The following is a 22,457-nucleotide window of genomic DNA, read 5'->3' on the forward strand; positions in this document are numbered from 1 at the left end:
GGCTGGGAAATTCCCATCATTAAAAAGAGTTCCCCCTTCTGGAAAACTGCCATCACAGAAGCCTGCCCCACTCAAATCCTGGGCTTGCTTGACTATGTCATAGATTGGTGTTTTGTATCTGAACTGCCTCCTCTTGCTGCTGCGAATTTGTGAAGCTACCTCTTTATATTAAAGCAAGAAGCAGAAGAAGGACAGGTACTGAGATAGAAAACTGGGTTCTTATAAAACTGGCACATTTAGCAGAAATCATCAAGATAGACTTAACAGCACAGTGATTATTTGGGAAAGCCCAGTGCCTTACAACTTCCAATTTGTGAACCAAACATATCCTAATTTTTCATTGCTTACCTAATGTTCTTAAAGTAGGAGTTTTCTAATCATCAATGATAATTTAGATCTGAATTTAATTGGTTCTTGTCATTTTTATAAACTGTCTGCTTTCCTTATGGCATGAACTTCCTTTTCTGCTTAAAATGCAGAGTTTTCATTTTTGAGTCAACATAATAGATTTCTTTTCTTTTTTTTTTTTCTCTTTTACTCCTGGCAAGCTGGGATATATTTATTTTCTGATCATTTTTCAGCAGAGGTTTCTCATTTTCTATTGGTTAACAAAGAACATTCTTTCTACCTTAACAAACGTGTTTAATGACGAGAGATTCTTTCCGATCTCAGTGACAGACTTTTTATGTAGCTGTTAGAGTTGCCCTCCTTTATCTTTAAGCATTGCTATTGCTATTGACGTTTCTGTTTCTTCTATGAATAACCTCTAGGTATTACTGTAGCTTTAGACATTGTTTTCCTACCCCAAACTCATAAAAAGTAATGTCTTCCAGAAAGCCTGTCCTAATTATCTCAATCCAGTTCTGATCATTCTATCCCATTCACCCTTTTTATCATTTCTTTATATTACATATAAATATATGATATATATTTTTCATTTTAATTAATGTATTTGAATTCAACAGATGATATTAATGTCATTGCTTATTTCACTCATTTTTCTAACATTTTTCACTGATGAGTTTTCTGCACTAGCTTATAAATTTAAAGGCAAGAACCATGCTTTCTTCTTTCTTTACATGACTCCATGGTCCCAGAACACCCAGTGAGACTGGAAAAGAATGAAATGATGGCTATATGTGTAGTATGTAGTTTGATTCCATACGTGAAGTAGACACCCAGAAAAGATTTGTAGTTAATGAATTTATCTTTGACCTCTGAAGAAACTATGATATGATTAATAGATTTCCTCAGCTATTTTTTGTTACTTTGGTATGATTAACTGCCAACATTCTTTAATCTATACATCCTAGAACTTTTTCTCTGTGTCATCTTCACTCATCTTAAAATCATGCAGCTTGCAGTTGGTGTAACAGATGAAACAGGAAACTAATTAGCAGCTGTTGTCCATCTGTGTGTTTATATTAAATATTTTTAAATAGAAATGTATTTGCATTCTGAATACTCTTTCTGAAATTCATAAATCCTGAACTTGGGTAAATGCTATAGAATTCAAAACCAAGACAGAGCCTTTACCATGTATCTTCATGATAAAGGAAAAATAATTTTATGCCAGAATCAGGATTATAGTAATTTGAGGCAGATGTAAATTTTAAAAAGCAAAAAAGTCTTAACCTTTTTAAGTTGCTTTGGAATTGAGCCCCCAAAGCAATCAGATTGAAATCTGAAAAGATACAGTGTTCAAAAGATGTCATACCCTCTGAATATATTCTTTCTTCACAGAAACTGATGAGTACCTCCAGTTTTGAGAAAGCTACATTCATTCTCTGACAGATTTATTTTGAAACATGCTTCTCCTTTCTCTTTTTCTACCTTTCTGTTAAGTATGTGGTTCTTTGACATGTGATCAAGTTAGAACTCTACAGAGAGTGCTATTAATATTGGTAGCCATCTTCCAAGTAGAAGATGAATGTCATGGCTTTAGGAAGAAAAGATACTGTTATTCATTTCACTCAAGTCAAATAGGCAAATGTTTCTTATGTTGAAAAATGAAAGGGAGAAGAGTATTATCTACAAGACCAGTATCAAATTGCAACGCTCAGGTTGGTGTCTCTCTATGCTTTCTCTATAGGTTTCCCTCTATGCTTTCAGTTTATATGTGAAAAGAAAATAGTCATTGTGTTTATGTAACTTTCAGTATTTAGTATTTCAGTATTTTCAGTATATTCAGTATTACAGTATTTCAGTATTTCAGAATCATAGTATCTTATTCTGATATTAGCTAGTCCAAACTTTCACCCAGTGGAGGTGTTGAGGAAAATCTGCAACAACTTAGCCATTAGGTTTTTGTTTGAATTCTTTTAGTGAGAAAGATCTCTACTGCCTCATGAGGTAGCACGTTCTATTGTTCGATGGCTGTTATGTTAAAGTAAGAATGTTTTCCCATTACACTGAGCCAGTCTTTCTTCCTGTTTCTTTCATCTGTTAGCCCTAATTCTGCCCTCCAAGCAATGCCAAATAAGTTGGCTTCCTCTTTTACGTGATATTTGAATACACAATTGTTTCACCTTAATCCCTTCTCAAAGTACTATTTATGATTATATGTTTAGCAGTATCTTTTCTTTCATCCCCAGACAATATGATTAGCCTATGATATCATTATAATTGAGTAACTAAACAGTATTTACTCCCAAAGCTACTGTGGATAGATTGACTTGAAATCAGGTTCAGCTCATTTACTGAGTGCCTACAATGTGCAGGAATTTGGTGGGGCAATCAGGAAGCCTGGATGAAATGAGACCCTGTTTTGTGAGAGAGTTGTATACTGCTGTGTCATCTTTAAAAGTTTCTTTTATCACAATTTGTTGCCTATCTTTATCCTTTTAAGTTTTTTTAACATCAAATCCCGTTTTGACATTGATATTACTACTCCTGCTTTTTTGCTTATTTACATTTGCCTGGTGACTTTTTGCCCTACCTGTTATTTTCTTTCTTTCTTTCTTCTTTTCTTTTTCTCTCTTTCTTTTTCCTTTTTTCTCTTTCCTTTCTCTTTCTTAATTTTTCTTTTCTTTCTCTTTCTTTTTTCCTCTTTATCTTTCCTTTCTCTCTCTTTCTTTCTTTTTTTTTTTTTTTTTTTTTTTTTGGACAAAGTCTTACTCTGTCACCCAGGCTGAACTGCAATACTACAATGGTATAATCTCAGCTCCCTGCAACCTCCACCTCCTGGGTTCAAGTGATCCTCCTGCATCAGCATCCTGAGTAACTAGGATTACAAGCACCTGCCACCATGCTCAGCTAATTTTTATATTTTTGGTAGAGACAGGGTTTCACCATGTTGAGCAGGCTGGTCTCAAACTCCTGGCTTCAAGCGATCCACCTGCCTCAGCCTCCCAACGTGCTGGGATTTCAGATGTGAGACACTACACCCGGCTATATTTTATATAAAAGAGTGTGTATGTTTGTGTGTTTCACTACTGTTTCCTCTCCTCCAACTTCCCCTGCCTTGAAGCCTATGTTCTGAATCATTTTTTCATTTACAGTCATTTTTCCAGAACATTACTTGGTGATTTGTCACCTGAATCTTTGCATTTTAACAAGTATCATTCTTCCATTTTGATTGGTGAATGACTGGATGTAGGATTTGAGGGTTGTATGCCTTGAAGAGATATGTTGGTGTTAATTTACTATTTGCTAGTTTTTGGTATTGTAGGTAAGAAGTCCAAAGCCAATATTACTTTTTCCCTTTTTAGTAACCCAATCTTCCTATTTAATATTTGGCAGCTTGTAAGCTTTTCTGTTTACCTTTGAAATTCCAAAATTGTACCAGGACATATTTAGGTTTATGTTTTTGTTTTGCTTTTTTTCTTTTTTTCTTTTTTTTTAATCAATCTTGCCTGGAACTTAGTGAACTTTTTCAATTTCCAAGTCCAACTCTTCTCAAATAAATGAAACTTTCCTCTTTTCCCCTTCTATCTCTTCCTTTATGTCCTTATGGAATTCCTATTGGTAATATGTCAGTCTCTTGCTCTGTCTTCTTATTTTCTGCATGATTTCTATCTTTTGTATTTTTGCACAGTCCTTGGAGATATTTCTGCCACTTGATCTTCCAAGCAACTAATTGAATTTTTGACAAGGACTGTACTTACCTTCATCTACTAAATCTTAAAATTTGAAAATCACATATTTTGTTCCAGAACACAGTTTTAATGTCATAATTAAATCTGTATTAATGTTTTAATTACTTATTGTTATTAAAATTATCTGTTGCCCCAGAAGTTTTATTTCTCAAGGGGATATCCTAAATATTATGCTCATTCTTCCACTCTCCAGTTAGTTGTTCCTTAGGTTGCTGGTATTTTCCTCTCCCTACTGAAAGTTCTATTCACCCTAAGGGTTCTGGAAGTTGCTAGGGTACTTTGGGCCTGGTGAGAATGGAGTTACAGTGGAAAAGAGGATCATGAGTGGCAAAAGGAAGAGAGGTGTCAATTACTGAATTAACAAAGTACTAAATGGCAAGCTGCTAGTATTCTATTAAAGTACAAAAAATAAACAGTCCAAGCCTCTGTGCTTCCTGGACAGTTTGGTTGTGAAGGCTGGACTTTCCCAGCCTTTAAAGGACAGGGCAGTCTTAATATGTTTTAAAGTAGAATCCAGACTTCTGGGTCAACCTAAAAAAAATTATAGCTTTGCCCTTGATCTGGATCCCAACCAACCAAAAATTCTTAGAATCAGTGAATGTTAAAGATGAAAAAGACATACTCCAAATGTCCTTATTTTATAGATAAGGAGAATAATACCCCCTTCCCCCAGAAAATGATACTAGTTTTTCAGGATCATCTAAGTAGTTAGCAGTAGAGCTAAAACAGGATTCTAGACTTTGTGACACTCAGGCCTTCAATTAATGGCTTTATCTTCTATTGCCTAGTACATACATTCTTAGCATTAAAGCAATTGTCTTGTAGAATGCTTTCATGTAATATTGGTACTGTAAGAGAACAATGGTTAGGTACTTAATAATTCAAATGAAAATGAATGGGAAGTGTTAGTAAATCAACATTCATGTTAGTATTAGAATTATTTTTGGCTAGGCACAGTGGCTCATGCCTGTAATCCCAGCACTTTGGGAGTCCAGGAATTCAAGACCAGCCTGGCCAACATGGCGAAACTCTACTAAAATTACAAAAATTTGCCAAGCATGGTGGCACACACTTGTAATCCCAGCTACTTGGGTGACTGAGGCACAGGAATCACTTAAAGCTGGGAGGCAGAGGTTGCAGTGAGCAGAGATAGCGCCATGCACTCCAGCCTGAGTGACAGAGCGAGACTCTGTCTTTTTGTTGTTGTGTTTTTGTTGTGGGTTTTTTTTTTTTTATTAGGAGTCCCGCACTGTTGCCCAGACTGGAGTGCAGTAGCACCATCTCTGCTCACTACAAGCTCCACCTCCCGGGTTCACGCCATTCTCCTGTCTCAGCCTCCCGAGTACTGGGACTACAGGTGCCCACCACCATGCCCAACTAATGTTTTGTATTTTTAGTAGAGACAGGGTTTTACTGTGTTAGCCAGAATGGTCCCAATCTCCTGACCTCATGATCTACTTGCCTCGGCCTCCCAAAGTGCTAGGATTACAGGTGTGAGCCACTGCACCTGGCTGACTCTGTCTTAAAAAATAATAATAATAATAATTTTTTTTAGGCCAGGTGCAGTGGCTGTAATCCCAGCACTTTTGGAGGCTGAGGCAGGCAGATCTCTTGAGCCCAGGAGTTCAAGACCAGCCTGGGCAACATGGTGAAACCCTGTCTACAAAAAACACAAAAAATATTATCCAGGTATGGTGGTGCACTCTTGTGGTCCCAGCTACTCAGGAGGCTGAGGTGGGAGGATCACTTGAGCCTGGTATGTGGAGGCTGCAGTGAGCCATGATCACACCACTGCACTCCAGCCTGGGTGATAGAGTGAGACCCTGTCTCAAAAAAAAAAAAAAAAAAAAAAAAAAAGATTTATCTTTAAAGGAATGGCTAAGTACCATGCAAATTAACTTAAAACTGCAGTTGTTAATGAAGACAGATTTAAGTGATATCATGATATCCCTTCATGATATGCCACTCTTTGAGAAAAGGGAAACTACTGATATATACCTAGAAAACTTAATCTGCTTAATCCAATAGCCCCTCTAGTGGCAGTGGTGAGAATAAGCCAGATTTTAGAAGTACAAATTTTGTTTCTATCAGTATTTGGTATAAACAAATAAGATTTATATATTTAGACAAATGCTGATAAATAGCTTTTATCTGAAGGTGTTTTATGTGTAACAAAGTGTCTTTCATAATGCAAATATTACTATATTTAGAAGAAGAGTAGAAAAAACACAGGATGACTTTGAACCTAACACTGCCTATGTGAACCTCAGTGCCCTCTTTTGTCCTGCCTTCCTCACAGAGTTGTGAGATTAACACGTAGGTGTGAGGCCAGGCGCGGTGGCTCAAGCCTGTAATCCTAGCACTTTGGGAGGCCGAGACAGGCGGATCACGAGGTCAGGAGATCGAGACCATCCTGGCTAACATGGTGAAACCCCGTCTCTACTAAAAAATACAAAAAACTAGCCGGGCGCGGTGGCGGGCGCCTGTAGTCCCAGCTACTCGGGAGGCTGAGGCAGGAGAATGGCGTGAACCCGGGAGGCGGAGCTTGCAGTGAGCTGAGATCGGGCCACTGCACTCCAGCCTGGGCGACAGAGCGAGACTCCGTCTCAAAAAAAAAAAAAAAAAAAAAAAAAAAAAAAAAAAAAAAAAAACACGTAGGTGTGAAAATGTATTATTTTTTAAAAACATTAGTATTGTCATTAATTTTATTTCTTGGATATTAATTGATATATGTAGGAAGTTCTGTCTTAAAATATAAGGTCAGATTATAATGTTTTGTAGTTTTAGCCTCCTATCCTTGAGAAAATTAATACACCCTGCTTGCTTTATGTAAGAAAACTGAGAAAATCATGAACTGTTTTCTCTCTATTATATTATTCATGATTATAACCCTTGTTACCTATTTCCTCTTATCACTCTTCAGAGTAATCTTTGAGTTTTAGAAAGCAAACTCAGTTTTTATTTGTTAAAAATAGAGTCTGGGGGAAGGAATATGAAGTAAATATTGGAAAATATTAGCATTTGTCAAATCTGAGCGATGGATACATGGGTATTGGTTATACTGTTACGTTGGAAATGTTTTATAATTTAAAATATAGCATGAATCACAAAAAAGAAAGCAATTTTATGATGTGAATAGGCCCTTAAGCTATGGTTAACCAAAATAACCATAGTTTTCATCTGAACATGGGATTCTGAATCATGTTCATTTCATTCCACAGAACGATAGTAAAATGTTCACACATGCAGTTTTCTGCTGGTTACCCCAGACAAATCCATACCTCATGCCATAGCATCCTGTGCTTTTTTTTTTTTTTTTTTTTAGGAGACTAGGTCTAGGGCCGGGCACGGTGGCTCACGCCTGTAATCCCAGCACTTTGGGAGGCCAAGGTGGGCAGATCACTTGAGGTCAGGAGTTCAAGACTAGCCTGGCAAGCATGGTGAAACCCATCTCTACTAAAACTACAAAACATTAGTCAGGCATGGTGGCAGGCATCTGTAATCCCAGCTGCTTGAGAGGCTGAGACAGGAGAATTGCTTGAACCCAGGAGGCAGAGGTTGCAGTGAGCTGAGATTACGCCACTCCCCTCCAGCCTGGTCAACAAAGCAAGACTCCTCCATCTCAAAAAAAAAAAAAAAAAAAAAAAAGAGAGAGAGAGACTAGGTCTCACTTACATCACCCAGGCTAGAATGCAGTGGCTATTCACAGACGTGATGATAGCTCACTGCAGTCTTGAACTACAGGGCTCAAGCAGTCCTCTCACCTCAGCCTCCCAGGTAGCTGAGACTACAGGTGTGCCACTGCACTTGACCAGCATCCTCTCTTTCTGATGCTTTTGGACAAAAGTCCATTCTCCCATCTTCCTTTTAGGGTATATTACATGCCTTTAAAAAACTACACAATTACTTCTGATTGGGCAGGGAGTAGAACAAGCATTTAATAAGAAGCCAGAGTCTGTAGTCCTGACTCTGCCACTTACTGCTCTATCTACACTTTGCCTCTCTGAATATCACTTGCCTTTTCTTAAAATGAGCATAGTAATACCTATTCAGTCTAGCATACAGATTTGTTGAGAGGTTATAGCATGCCACATAAGTGAAGTTATAGATCCCCTGGCTATTGTCATACATTGGTACCTGTCTCTCTAGTAAGGCAGGGTGTCTGACTAAATCTCCAGACACCAGAAGCGTACAACAGAAAGGAGAGTAAGAGAGAGTGACAGAGGGGGATAGAGTATGGCAGGACCGAAATAACTGGCCCAGCAGTGATAATGGACAAGATGACATTTACAACTTTGAGATTCAATGATTTTGTGAATGTACTACCCACAGAGTACAAAGTATCATTGAGCATATTCTTTGAAACATGATAAATTTCAGTTAGAATTTGGAACAAAATCCCTTTTAGTTGATTTCTGCAAATTAGAAAATTTCATGTGGAGAGTTGATGTCTCTGAGGTTTTACAAAATAGGAAAAAAACATGTTTCCCAGATAATACGAAAATAATGAGTAAGGCTGGCACGGTGGCTCACACCTGTAATCCCAGCACTTTGGGAGGCCAAGGCAAGCCGATCACCTGGGGTCAGGAGTTCAAGACCAGCCTGGCCAATATGGTGAAACCTTGTCTCTACTAAAAATACAAAAATTAGCCGGGCATAGTGGCAGGCACCTGTATTCCCAGCTCCTTGGGAGGCTAAGGCAGGAGAATCGCTTGAACCCAGGAGGCGGAGGTTGCAGTGAGCCGAGATCATGCCATTGTACTCCAGTCTGGGTGACAAGAGCAAGACTCCATCTCAAAAAAAAAAAAAAAAAAGTATGAAAAAGCATTGAAAAGTGCTTATTTGTAGTAATCAGCTAGGCTGTCCCAGAACCTTTATCCTGCTATAAAGATAAATACCATGACGGTGTGCATCTCACTGCTGCTTTGTTTACAGTAGCTTTACAATAATTCTATAGAATCAACATGTTGTTAAGTTATGTATTACAAGTTTTGTAAAATTAGCTAATATCTTTTTCTACTAACATAAAATTGTATTTGTTGATAGTATTCATTACCCAGTCAGTATTTTGAACCACATTCCATGTGATGCTGTGTTTGGGATGTTTTTTTCATTTATTCCATAGTAAATGAGAAACCATTGGCTTAGCATAATGATAATATGATCCAGCAAGGCAAGGAGCCCAGAACTCTGGGCATCAGGAACCCATCACATGCATATTGTATAGTATTTCAATACAACAGAATAATTTGCTGTCTTTTTTCCTAAATCAAAATGAAAAGGATTGATGAGAAATCTGTTCAAAATACATAGGTCAAGAATACTTTAAGTACACACATTATTCAAAATAATTCTGAGATGTTTGCCCAACTAGTTTAAGTTTGAAATTTATGTCGGGGATTTTTTTTTTAAGTCAGTCATGTTTTACACATAGATTCTACCTTCAGTTAGTACCTGGGCACTTTTTTGGCTGTATATGCAATGACTGACTGATGACTTTAAAGGGTCTCTATATTGGTAGGCTGAACCTTATATGAGCCATTTTTCAAACTTTTATTTTTGGCCCTTCTCCTTGGGAGCTTGCTTCCCAGAGCCAGAGCTTGTGGACAGATCACAAGGAGAATTTTACCCAGACCCTGTAAGAGAACCTTATAGTAAAGGAAGCTATTCAGGTTGGAACCAGGCCTACCTTGCCATTTGGACCTTTCATATTTAGCTCTGTAAATGTATTTAAGTCCCAGTCTGTGATTTTCTTGTGTGTTACTCATGAGTATTTTCCAGAATAAAAATCCCAAGCATGCTGTAGTTGAACTTTGCTAGTTTGTTAGGTATGTTTGTGTGATTAACTTGTTAGCATAGCAGCAGTAGAATGACAGATGACTTCCTTGAAAACCTAGTTTGTTCCAGGTACTATTCCAAGTGTTTTATATGTTTTAATAGGATATCTTTTCATCCTCATAACAACCCTATTATGGTTACTTTACAGATGAAAAACTAAGGCAAAGAGAAGTTAAGCAACTTGTGCATGGTTAAACATCTAGCAAGTAGTGGTGCTAGGATTTCCACTCAGGCAGTCTGACTCCAGAGTTCACATTCTTAATCTCTGTGCTATGCCACCTCCTGACTAGCTTATCTCTTATAGAGTCTGTGAAGGTTATGTCTCTGGTAGGTCTCAAGTTCTCCCTACCTCTGTTACACCTGGATAAAAATAGAAATTATATCCTAGTTACAAATCATGCTATCTTGAGTCACTAACTTTCCTTCTTCCTCTCTCATCAAATTAAGGTAAGGGGGCATGAATAAACTTCACTATCATGAGATATTTGTGAGAACATATGCTGTCTCGTTGAGAGATAATTTGGTTTCAAGTTAACAAAAACCTGCTGAAGCCAGCTCAAGCAAAGGAGATATTTGTGTAAGGATACAAGGTTATCTCATAGAACCCAAGAGCAAGAATACAGCTGGGCCTCAAGGGGGGGGGACGAAAGGCAGGAAGCAGAAAATCAGAAGCCAGAGTCACTCCCTTTTCAGTTGTTCTCATTAGATGTCCATTGGGAAGAAAGGGAAAGGAAGAGTCAGGCGGTATAAATAGGTAAGAATTTTTCAGAAAACAAGGATATGGCTAGATATATACTCCTCAAAAAGTATCTTTTCTGTACTGCATCAATTGAAGGGAAATGCCAATCACAGGTCACATTGCCCTGTAGATTCGTATGGATTTAAAGTAGTAACTAAACAATCCCTTTAAATTACTCCCAATTATCCTGTCCCTCCATAAGTCTTGATTCTTGGCATTTTGTTTATTCTCACTTGATCAGTCTCCGGTTAGGACTTTTCAACTGTTGTGACATCCAAAGATAAGACCCCTGTTTTCATCTCTTCTTCCCAGACCTTCGACCTGCACCATCAAAGAGCCTGTTGTACTTGCCTTTTCAAGTGACAGTCAGGAACCTGCCTTGCTTCCATTCCTAATATTCATCCTGTGTTCATACCCCATATAAGTAGTTCATCCCATCTCTGCTTTCCTTGTCCTTTTTCCCCTACCTTTTCTATTCCCAACGTTATGAATACCTACTGGCTTTTCCTATTTCTAGGGATCCTCCCTCCTCCATTTCCTATTAGATAAACTCCAAATTCATCAGCTTGAGGGTTCTTCAAAATCAGGTCCCATCCTACGTATCCCAGTCATTCCCACTCAAGTCCTTCACTCTAAGCAGGCTATTTTCCACAGTGACCTAGAAACAGCACAGGCTTAACCATTATTCCAAGCCTTTGCTAGTACAGATCCTCTTGCTTATGAAGCTCTTTCCCATTCTTTTCCTTTCCACCTCTCAGAGTCCAACTCATTTCTCAGGGCCTCACTTAAGACATTCCCTCTAAAGAGTCCTATGGGATCTTTCCAACACCTCGGGTAACCAATTGTCCTGGCTTGATTTGGATTCCTAGGACATCTGACTTTAGTACTGAAACAGGAATATTCCTAGGCAAACCAGGATAGTTAGACATCCTCCAACATCTCATTGTCTCCTTTCATTATAGTGGCTTGTTAGAACAAAAAGCCCCGTGAAATCACCAGTAGCCACTACTTCAGCATGTACAAGGTCCGTTCTCCATACTAAGACTTAATGCTCCTGTTAGGCAGAGACCCTTTTGATTCCCACTTCATACAGAATATAGTGCTGTATTCATGTTAATCCCTATTAGTGAATAAGGCGATATAGTTTTAAGTTGGCACTATATCTAAAATCTTTTCCTTGTGTGTTAATTTCTTTGTCTTTATTTTTTTCCAGCCCAGATGACTTACTCAATGCCTTGAATGAGGGTATCAGTCGTGCTGATGTCATCATCACATCAGGGGGTGTATCCATGGGGGAAAAGGTATGAAAGATAGGGCCTGTAAAAATGTATCTGCTGTAATGTTCTTGCACATGGTGACTAACTGTGGTCTGGCAGGCATCTGATATTCATAACCAGGCTCCCACAAAGCTGAAAATCCATGGGGCTTCAGAAATTACTGGTCTCTCTAAAAGGGATACAACGTGGGTAGGTTAGGGAGCTTACCCTCAGAAGCAACCTGGAAAATCCCACAACTTGCAGAATGGTTTTTGCTATTCCCCTGGAAACTTCTGACCTGTTTCTCACTCTATTGTACTACATTAGGACATCCTTTATACATATTTACCACCAGGGTAAAGCTCTAAGATCCTTCCTTCTACTCAAATTTAAACATGACTCCCCAGGAGCCAACCAGTTCACCCACCATATATTCCAAATCTACCAAGAATGCTTAGCTCCCCTTCCCCACAAGGAAGAAAGGGAGGATTAGGCATTCCTTTGGCTCCTCTTTACAAAATAATAATAATAATAATAATAATAATAATGAAAATATGGCAAGGCACAGTGGCTCAAGCCTATAATTCCAATACTTTGGGAGGCTGAGGTGGGTAGGTTGCTTGAGCGCAGGAGTTCAGGACCACCTGGGCAACATGGTGAAACCCCATCTCTACAAAAAAAATACAAAAATTAGCTGGGCATGGTGGCATGCGCCTGCAGTTCCAGCTACTTGGGTGCTGAAGTGGGAGGATCGCTTGAGCCTGGGTGGTCAAGGCTGCAGTGAGCCGAAATCACACCACTGCACTCCAGCCTGGGCAACACAGCGAGACCCTGTCTTAAAAAATAATAATAAATAAAATGATATATATATACACACACATATATATATACACACACACACATTATTTTATAGCACTAAGTTTATTTGTAGATGGTATATACTTGTTCCTGTAAAGACTACAATTTGAATATTTCAGTAACACTAAGTTTACATTTCTTAATGAAATGTGTTAGCTTACGATGACTATTGGGTCCACTGAATAATGTTATAAAAGTAAAATATTCTTTATGAAATAACCAACCTTAATTTTTGGCTCAAAGATATTTCAGCATAAAATGTTTTGCCAGCTGATAATCCTTTTCCATGTTTTCTCTCACATTAAGGACTGAACTGAAAAATTACAAAAATACCGTCATAGCAATTTTTACTAAAATTCATATTTTCTAAGAGTTTGATTTATTTTAAACTATATCTTATATATATGATTGTTCTTGATCTCTGTCCTCTTGTAGCTATAAAACTGCCTAAATTTATATAAACTGACTCTTTGGACAGTGAACTCTGTTGGCTCAGAGAACAAATGTTAGAACTTAGCAACCTGAACAGAAGAATACCTGCCTTCCATTCACAAACTTTAGTGTTAGAGCCTTTCAGAATAGCACTGCAGATGCTAAAAAGTTTGGAAGAAAAAAATCTCACATTACATCCAGGAGTGAAAGTGTTGAAGTGTGGGTAGGTGTTCTTATAGCAGACAAATTGCTGGATTAGTGTTCCCTCAAAGTCTCCCAGAGTCTTTAGCCCCAGGTAGAGCAAATTGCCGCAGAACTCTCCTGAGATCACAAAGGCTAGGGGCTGAGATCTGTACTGTAGCACAGCTGAAAGAAATAATTTTCAACGTGTCTGTTTTCATTACCATCAAACTGCCTGTGGTACTTTCAATATTACAAGAGCAAACCATGAAGTCAGGTCTATTTAAATGTTAAATTTGTTATTTCCAGGGCTTGTGTCTTGTATAATTTCTCTTAGTTTCTGATTAACCTAATTGTGGGATAATACCTATTTGGCAGAACTAACGTTTATCTTTTCTAGTACTTCTGGAGAGGTAACAAGCTTATAGCATATATAGGCTTGGCAATTGTGGCTCAGTTGTGGTAAGGACAGAACACTTCTCAACCTAACCTTCTTTATTAGTGCTAACAAAGATGTCAGTTATGCCAGGGATTTGCTCACCAGTAAACAAAGCCAATATAGTTAAGCACATTGGTTTTATTTATTTTACTCTCTGTGTAATAAGATACTTATACTAAACCTTTAATTTACTAGGAAAGTAATTTTAGGAACTGGGCATCCCACAGTATTCCTTAGGAGCTGCTAATTGTCCCTTCCTACCTCCTTGAGTGGGAATGAGATGATAGAGGAACCAGGAAGAAAGAGATAAAACATAAATGCAGCAAATTCCTGCCAGCCAACAAGTTGTAATTCCAAAAAGAATTTAGGGTACCTCCATAGCAGAAAGAAAATAATAAAAAATAGAACATCTGCTTCAGCCCAAGAGCTAAGCCTGAAAACCAGTTACTAAAAAGACAGGGAAATCAAGGAAAACTTCAGAAGCATTATGTAGCAGGCATGAATATTAAGTGCTGAACCTTAGGTATGCAAGAAAAGTATTTAATTCCATTTAAATTGTACTCTAAGTGCCTATGTTACAGGACTGGTGGGAAATTTTATTAAGCCACAACTGGAGCTTACTATCTCCAAGAATTATGCCAAGGAACCTGAAGGTTCTTAAGCAGCACCAAAGCATCAGGGAGACACACCTGGTCACTGGTCTGCACTGAATACATCTAGAGTATTCTTGTAGTACCATTAGGTCTCAAGTCTTTGCTCCTTTGGGCCATGCTAGGAGCACTAAGGTCAAGTAGAGGCTGGAAACCTTAGGGCAGCTAGCCTCCTTGGGTGTATTTCACAGCCATCCCTTCTAAAGTCTGACCACTTCCCCAACATACTGCCTGCTAAACAGTGAGGAGGGGACCCTGCTGCTTGTTGGACTCGTAGACCAGTACCTTCTTCCCAACCAAGGAGAAATGATTCTTCTGCAGTTACTTCCCTAAATATCTCTCCCCTCCTTTACCTCACCGTGCCCTACACACCCTTTTCAAAGAATTTCATTTTTACAAAACACTGAAAGTTTGTTCAATAGTTAAACAGTATCTGCCTTTGCCATGAAAACTAAAGAATCATATGCATTACTATAAGTTTTCCTTGACTTACAGAATTATTAAATAACTCAAAGATAATGAAAGGTGGCAATAACCCAGAAGGATGCACTAAACTGGACACCAGTGACCTTTTTTGTTCGTTTCTGAGTCTCTTAATTTTTGCTAGTAGTGTCTCCACCACCGCCTATGATCAAAGTAATCACAGAGATGATAACTGATCACAAAAAAGGTCGGTTTCACGAGGTTTGCCCAATTATTTAGCAATAAAAGTTAATTAACCATGTAGGCTCCTTGATTTGTTTTGTAAGTCTAGAGCCAGGCAGCCTTAGAATAGTTAAAAGTAATTGGCTGGGCACATTGGCTCATGCCTGTAATCCCAGCACTTTGGGAGCCCAAGGTGGGCAGATTGCTTGAGGCCAGGAGTTCAAGACCAGCCTGGCCAACATGGCAAAACCCCACCTCTACTGAAAACACAAAACTTAGCTGGGCATGGTAACACAAACCTGTAATCCCAGCTTCGTGGGAGGCTGAGGCACAAGAGCTGCTTGAACCTGGGAGGTGGAGGTTGCAGTGAGCCAAGATCGCATCACTGCACTCCAGCATGGGTGACAGAGGAAGACTCTGTCTCAAAAAACCAAACCAAACAAACAAACAAACAAAAAACTAATCAACAATATTCCAAACAAACACACAAAAAAAAATTCTTTTAATATTTCACTTAGTCCTACATCACTTGTTCTGCTAAATGTTGAGTTAGCAGTCTGCTTTCCTGAAGCCATCTGCTTCGGTACTATATAAAAGTTACCTAAGCTGTATCACCTCAAAAGCCTGTACTCAAGAGGTTATTGTCTGATATCTCAATATCAATGTTAAAGTGCCTATTACACTCCTTTTCCCTAATGTTCTGAATCTGTCTCTGTTTTGGGCATAAACTATTGACTATAGCTTGTAGCAGAGCCTTCAGGCAAGCATCAGAGTGAAACAGAAATTCTCTGTGGATGGCAAATACTTGAGAGCTGTGCTTAATTTACTTCTATAACCAATAATATCAGAATAGAAGATAAGTAACATTCTCTTTTGAGGTACATATGTAAGTATTTCACAGTAGGGTTTTTTTTCTGTTTTGAGGTTTTTGTTTTATTTTGTTTTTTGAGACAGAGTCTCACTCTGTCACCCAGGGGACAGTGCAGTAGTGCCATCATAGTTCACTGCAGCCTTGAATTCCTGGGCTCAAGCAATCCTCTTGCCTCGGCCTCCCAAAGTGCTGGGATTATAGGCATGAACCACCACGCCAGCGTAGAAGTTTTTGATCAGTGTTTCCTCTGAGGGTAAAACAGCAAGGGCATTGTCAAATTACCAGGAACTTCCCGTAAAGCAAACAATTTCTGAAATATTTATATTAATAACAGTTTACCTATAAGAATCTAACCTAGGACAGACTGAGTATCTCTTCTCAGATATGGCAGCTCCTCTCATGAAACTTCAAACAAATCTAATTATTCCCAGCATTTCTTTGTATAAGATGAAAACAAATCTGGGATTTTCTAGAGGCCCTCTAGGAAATTTTTAAGATGAGTTTTGGTAAGAAAAGAATATGTTTTCCTAATTTTTTGTCTGATCTTTAAAAGGCAAAGTCAAAAGAGTTATTAAAAAAGGATGGGGCACTTGATGAAGACCTGAGAAACCATACTAGGTTACCTAATTTTTCAAAACAACAATAAAAGATTTGAAAATGAACATAGAAGGTAACATGATTGTAAATAACCTTGGCTCAGTTTATAAATGAGGAAACTTTGTTCTTCGCTTTTTTATTTCTTTAAATAAAGATAAAATAAACAGAAAACACAAAAAGGCAAATTACACAAAAAGAATAACCTGTAGTCCCAGCTACTTGGGAGGCTGAGGCAGGAGAATGGCATGAACCTGGGAGGCGGAGTTTGCAGTGAACCAAGATGGCACCACTGCACTCCAGCCCGGGCGAGAGAGAGCGAGACTCCATCTCAAAAAAAAAAAAAAAATGAAAAGAAGTTACTTATGTTAACATGAAATGGCTTTATTGTTGCTATTTTCAAATGAACCAAATTTTTTTTTATTTCTTAGTTTTAATTTCTAATATAGTAAATATCCATAGCTATAGCTCGCATAAACAAAAACTCTTAGGGATCCTTAATGAATTTTCATGTAAGAATATGTAAAGGGGTCTTGAGACCAAAAATTCTGAGAACTGGGCTTTAAGAAAAAAATATTATTTTTCCTTGAAAAACAAAAGAACACATATAGTTATACTTCTCTGTCATTATTACTCCTTATATAATTGCAACTACCCATATTGATTATGATGTTTAAGAAAATAACTAATATCTATGTCATAGAGAAAACTAAGGAGCTTGGATAATTGAGAAATAATATGTAACCATTTTAGCAGACTAGCAAAGCTCATAAACACAAAGAACACAACTTTCTACTGCCAGACACATCCCTTTTACACCTTAGGATAGCAAAGATGAATGAACACATTCATTAACATGACCCAGAGATACAACCTCTCCAGCAAAGTATGTTCACCTTAAAAAGTACATATTATTAACTATATAGTTTTAATTTCTGTATAGTTAATAACTATATTCTTTTTAAAAAGTTAATAACTTAAAATTATGCTTAATAATAAATGCTCTAATATCCTATCTTAGAAATTAGGTATCTGATGATTTATTAATTCAATGTAATATCAGCTCAAGATTTTAACTAAATAAAAATCTTAAATTATTTTGAAACTGACATATTATAAAACATAATAACTATTAACATTGTAAGGTTTTCAGAATAATTATTTGATTTTGTTGATCACAGTTTTATACTTTTTTATAATCTTAAATATTATATAGGAAGAATGTGAGCTTATTTGATAAATAAGCCTATAGAAGTTTAGGAAAAACCCAAGTGAAATGAAATGTATACTTGTGTTATACTTAAGATTGATGTAAATAAGAGAGAGAACATGGCTGGGTTTTTTTTATTATTGTTATTTAAGTTTGGGGTTTGTTCTTTTTTTTTCTTTGTTTATATGTATGTTTTGAGACAGGGTCTCAATATTTTGCTCAAGCTGGTCTCTAACTTCTGGGCTTAAGCGATAATCCTCCTGCCTCAGCCTCCCAAGTAGCTAGCATTATAGGTACACATCATCATACCTGGCTTTTGGCTTTTCTTAATAACTGGAATTATTAAGTTAGTCTCATTTGCTAAAGATTTATCCTAATTATATGAACTCACATTCTCAAAATTATAAGTAGAATATTTTCAGTGTAGCATATTTGAAATATTATAAGTTAAAATTATTTATTATCTAGGAATTTTAGAAATATTTTATATAAGCACCTATTGTCTCTCTAAGCTAATTAGAACAGGGCACCTTTAAGAGATAATATAATTTATGAATACCTTACAGAAATAGGAAGGAAGACACTTCATACCCACAAAATGAGATAAATGCTTTTCTGTATTACAGACATATGAACACACAGACAGATAAGAAACACAATAGCTTCAGTTCTACTTACATGTTCTACTTATAACTTGAGCTATAAGTCAAGAGTAAACACAGAACCATAAAAATTCATCAGTCCAGTAATAAAGAAGTATTTTCTTTCCTAGAGGGCACAAAAATCTTAATTGTTTTGGTCTCAGAATTGACAATAAGAGAAATAAACAAGAAAGACTAATAAGTCAGATTCTCTGTCTTCTCTTACCCAAAAAAAAAAAAATAGATGTGTATCATCCTTTTACAGAGATCACCAAATGATTAGACCGTAAAACCAAATCCCTAATCATTCCTGCCACAAGGGGCAATACCTTATTGGCTGTGTGCAGAAACAAAAACAGAACCAAAATGAATATGGAGGCCAAAATTGAGAAACCAAAAGTTACCAAAGTTACAGTTTTATTGCTGCTTGGAATTCACTGCAGGAACCAAGGAAAGATGTACCCTTCGTTTGTTTTTTTTTGTTTTTGTTTTTTTGAGACATTGTCTCGTGCTATCTCCCAGCCTGGAGCACAGTGGCATGATCTTGGTTCACAGCAACCTCCGCGTCCCGGCTTCAAGCAATTCTTATGCCTCAGCCTCCCAAGTAACTGGGATTACAGGCGCATGCCATCACGCCTGGCTAATTTTTGTATTTTTAATAGAAATGCTGTTTCACCATGTGGGCCAAACTGGTCTTGAACTCCTGACCTCAAGTGATCTGCCTGCCTCAGCCTCCCAGAGTGCTGGGATTTCAGACTTGAGCCACTATGCCTGGCCTGTACCCAAGTTGAAGCCACTCATAAAGTGTACTTCTCTGCCAATGAAGTTTAACTGGCTGTGTCCAATGAATCAATGGAGCATCTCAGTGGAGCCTCTGGAATTGTTAAAGTTTAATTTTTTTATAGATAAAATCATTAATCTTGATTTTGTCTCCTTTCTTGGTTTACTCACCATACCTCCTTTTTGTAAATAAATTCAGTTGTTTCATTAGTGTTCATAGTATGTACAACTTTTATATTCTACCTAGAAGTGATATTATTACCACTTCATATATAGTATAAGAATCTTGCCGGGCGCGGTGGCTCAAGCCTGTAATCCCAGCACTTTGGGAGGCCGAGGCGGGCGGATCACAAGGTCAGGAGATCGAGACCATCCTGGCGAACACGGTGAAACCCCGTCTCTACTAAAAATACATAAAAAACTAGCCAAGCGAGGTGGCGGGCGCCTGTAGTCCCAGCTACTCGGGAGGCTGAGGCAGGAGAATGGCGTGAACCCGGGAGGCGGAGCTTGCAGTAAGCTGAGATACGGCCACTGCACTCCAGCCTGGGCGACAGAGCGAGACTCTGTCTCAAAAAAAAAAAAAAAAGAATCTTACAATGATATACTTCTGTTTTTCCCCTCTCAACATCTGTGCTACACTTGCCATAAATGTCATATTTACATATATTATTGAACCTTCACTATATCATTATTTTTCTTTAAATGATCAATTGCTTTTAGCAAATGTTACATGATATTTTAAAATCTTACATGTTTGCCTATGTAAAAAAATTATGAATCTCATAAATATATAAAATAAACATGTTTCCAAGATTTTCTTTAACTCAACAACAAGCAAATAAGTAAGATGTTATGACCTATTCAAAGGAGAATTCAAAGAACACACCCATTTCAGCATTCTTGATTACCCAGATAATCAGGTCATCAAGAATGCTGAAATAATTTGCTAATAGATGCAAAACGGATCTATACCCACCACAGAATAATCAATTACATCTCCACTGGGCAGAATTCATTTACATTTCTTTGAGTAAAAATTATGTTCACTGGCAGGGCACAGTGGCTCACGCCTGTAATCCCAGCACTTTGGTAGGCCGAGGTGGGTGGATCACGAGGTCAGGAGATCAAGACCAGCCTGGCCAACATGGGGAAACCCCATCTCTACTAAAAATACAAAAATTAGCTGGGTGTGGTGGTGTGTGCCTGTCATCCCAGCTACTCAAGAGGCTGAGGCAGGAGAATCAGGGAGTCAGAGGTTGCACTGAGCCTAGATTGTGCCACTGCACTCCAGCCCGGTGACAGAGCGAGACTCCGTGTGGGGAAAAAAAAAAAAAGTGTTCACTGTCTTAGCTTAAGCTGCTATTTAGAAAATACCAAAGTCCAAGTGTGGTGGCTCACGTCTGTAATCCCAGCACTTTGAGAGGCCAAGGTGGGCAGATCATTTAAGCTCAGGAGTTCTAGACCAGCCCAAGCAACATGGTAAAACCTCCTCTCTACACAAACTATAAAAATTAGCTAGGCATAGTGGTGCTTGCCTGTAGTCCCAGCTAGTCAGGAATCTGAGGTGGGAGGTCAAGGCTGCAGTGAGCTGTGTTCACACCACTGCACTCCAGCCTAGGCAACAAAATGAGACCCTGTCTCAAAATAACAAAAAATACCATAAAATGGGTGGCTTAAACATTTATTTATCATAGTTCTGAAGGTTGGGAAATCCAAGATCAGGGTGACAGCATGGATGGGTTCTGGTGAGGGCCCTCTTCCAGGCTGCAGATAGCTGACTTCTCCTTTTACGCTCACATGGCAGAAAGAAAGCTAGCTAACTCTCTGGCCTCTTCTTATGATGGCATTAATTCTACTCATGAGAACTCCACCCTCATTACCTAATTACTTCCCAGAGCCCCCACCATCACATTGGGATTGGAGTTTCAACATCAAATTTGAGGGTGGGGAGAGACATATTCAGTCCATTGCATTTACCATCAGTTTTACTCCGTTTCATTGCTGTAAAATAGCTGAAAAACACAACCAGAAAGTGGGTGTTGCACTGGACACCCAGTATTCTTTTCTGCCCATTTCAAAGTCTTGCATAATTTTTCTGATCACTGGTGTTTCTCCTTACCTCAGTTGAGGAAGAGACTTATTCCTTCATCCATTCATTTTTCTTCTTCTCATCTGACTCTGGGGTTCAGAATATCAGACAAAGATCCTTGCTGCTTCAATAGGTAAACAAAAATGTAAGAACAATGATTATTCTCAGCCTGTATCACTATGTCTGGTACAAGTTTTCTGTCTGTCACAGGAGCATGAAGCCCTCCTTCATGTTCAAAAAGAATGAAAAGGGCTATTTTTAAAAATAATTTTTGCAAGAAAAATAAAATACTTTCATTCATTTAGCAAACACATAAGCATCAGCTTTCCAAACTCTGCATCATAACCTTCAAGGCCCTGCAACTCTGGCTTCTGCCTATCTCTTCAAACTCAGCTTATACCTCTCTCCTACTCATTTACTACCATCCATTGCCTTTTCAGTTCTATGCACGCTTTGCCACTTTGGAAGCTTTCATTTGTATGTCCCTTTCTCTGGAATTCTCTTCCCTCCACAATTCACATGCGTGAATCCTTCTTATCCTTCAAGGCTTAGCTAATATATCACTACCTCTTCTAAAATGAACTTTCCTGTTCTCCACACCCTCATCATTTTCTATCCCAGCACCTGCTTATTTCCTTCATAGCATGTACCACAAATTGTAATTATTTTATTTGTTGGTTTACTTGTTTTTGGCTATTTCTCTCCAGTAAAATATAACAGGATATCTTCGTGTCAGGGACTATGTCTTTCTTCTTTACCATTAAATGCCTAGCACATATGGAATTCCTAATACGTAATAGGCACTCAGAAATGTTTGGTGCACTAACAAATGAATGAGTGAAAGGTGTATGCTATTCATTAAGGATTCATGATATAGATATAGATATAAAAGACAAGGTTCCTGTTCTCAAGAACTTTATAGTTTAACAAAGGATACGTATCAGCTATCAAAGCAGTTGCTCTATAACCTAAGTGCATAATGTTAGAAGCATTTAGTGCTATAAGAGCATATAAGAAAGATCTGAAGATTTCTGCTTCTGTTATGATGAATAGCATATTTGGACCAATCCTCCCACCAAGAACATCTATAAAAACTATATAAATTTTTTTAAAGAAAAGAAAAAGCAGATGTCTGAAG

General features: G+C 37.9%; 1 protein-coding gene across 3 annotated transcripts in view; it reads left to right on the forward strand.

Annotated features, from left to right (window-relative positions):
* The window catches only part of GPHN (gephyrin), a 740,280-nt gene that overhangs the window by 690,864 nt on the left and 26,959 nt on the right, over positions 1-22,457 (forward strand). For all 3 annotated transcript variants that reach the window (XM_007987015.3, XM_073011087.1, XM_073011088.1), the window contains one exon: positions 11,888-11,975. In XM_007987015.3, coding sequence (XP_007985206.1) covers positions 11,888-11,975 — 88 coding nt within the window. The remainder of the gene's footprint in view (positions 1-11,887; positions 11,976-22,457) is intronic.

This window comes from Chlorocebus sabaeus, chromosome 24 (genome assembly GCF_047675955.1).
Source record: "Chlorocebus sabaeus isolate Y175 chromosome 24, mChlSab1.0.hap1, whole genome shotgun sequence".
Classification (NCBI taxonomy): domain Eukaryota; kingdom Metazoa; phylum Chordata; class Mammalia; order Primates; family Cercopithecidae; genus Chlorocebus; species Chlorocebus sabaeus.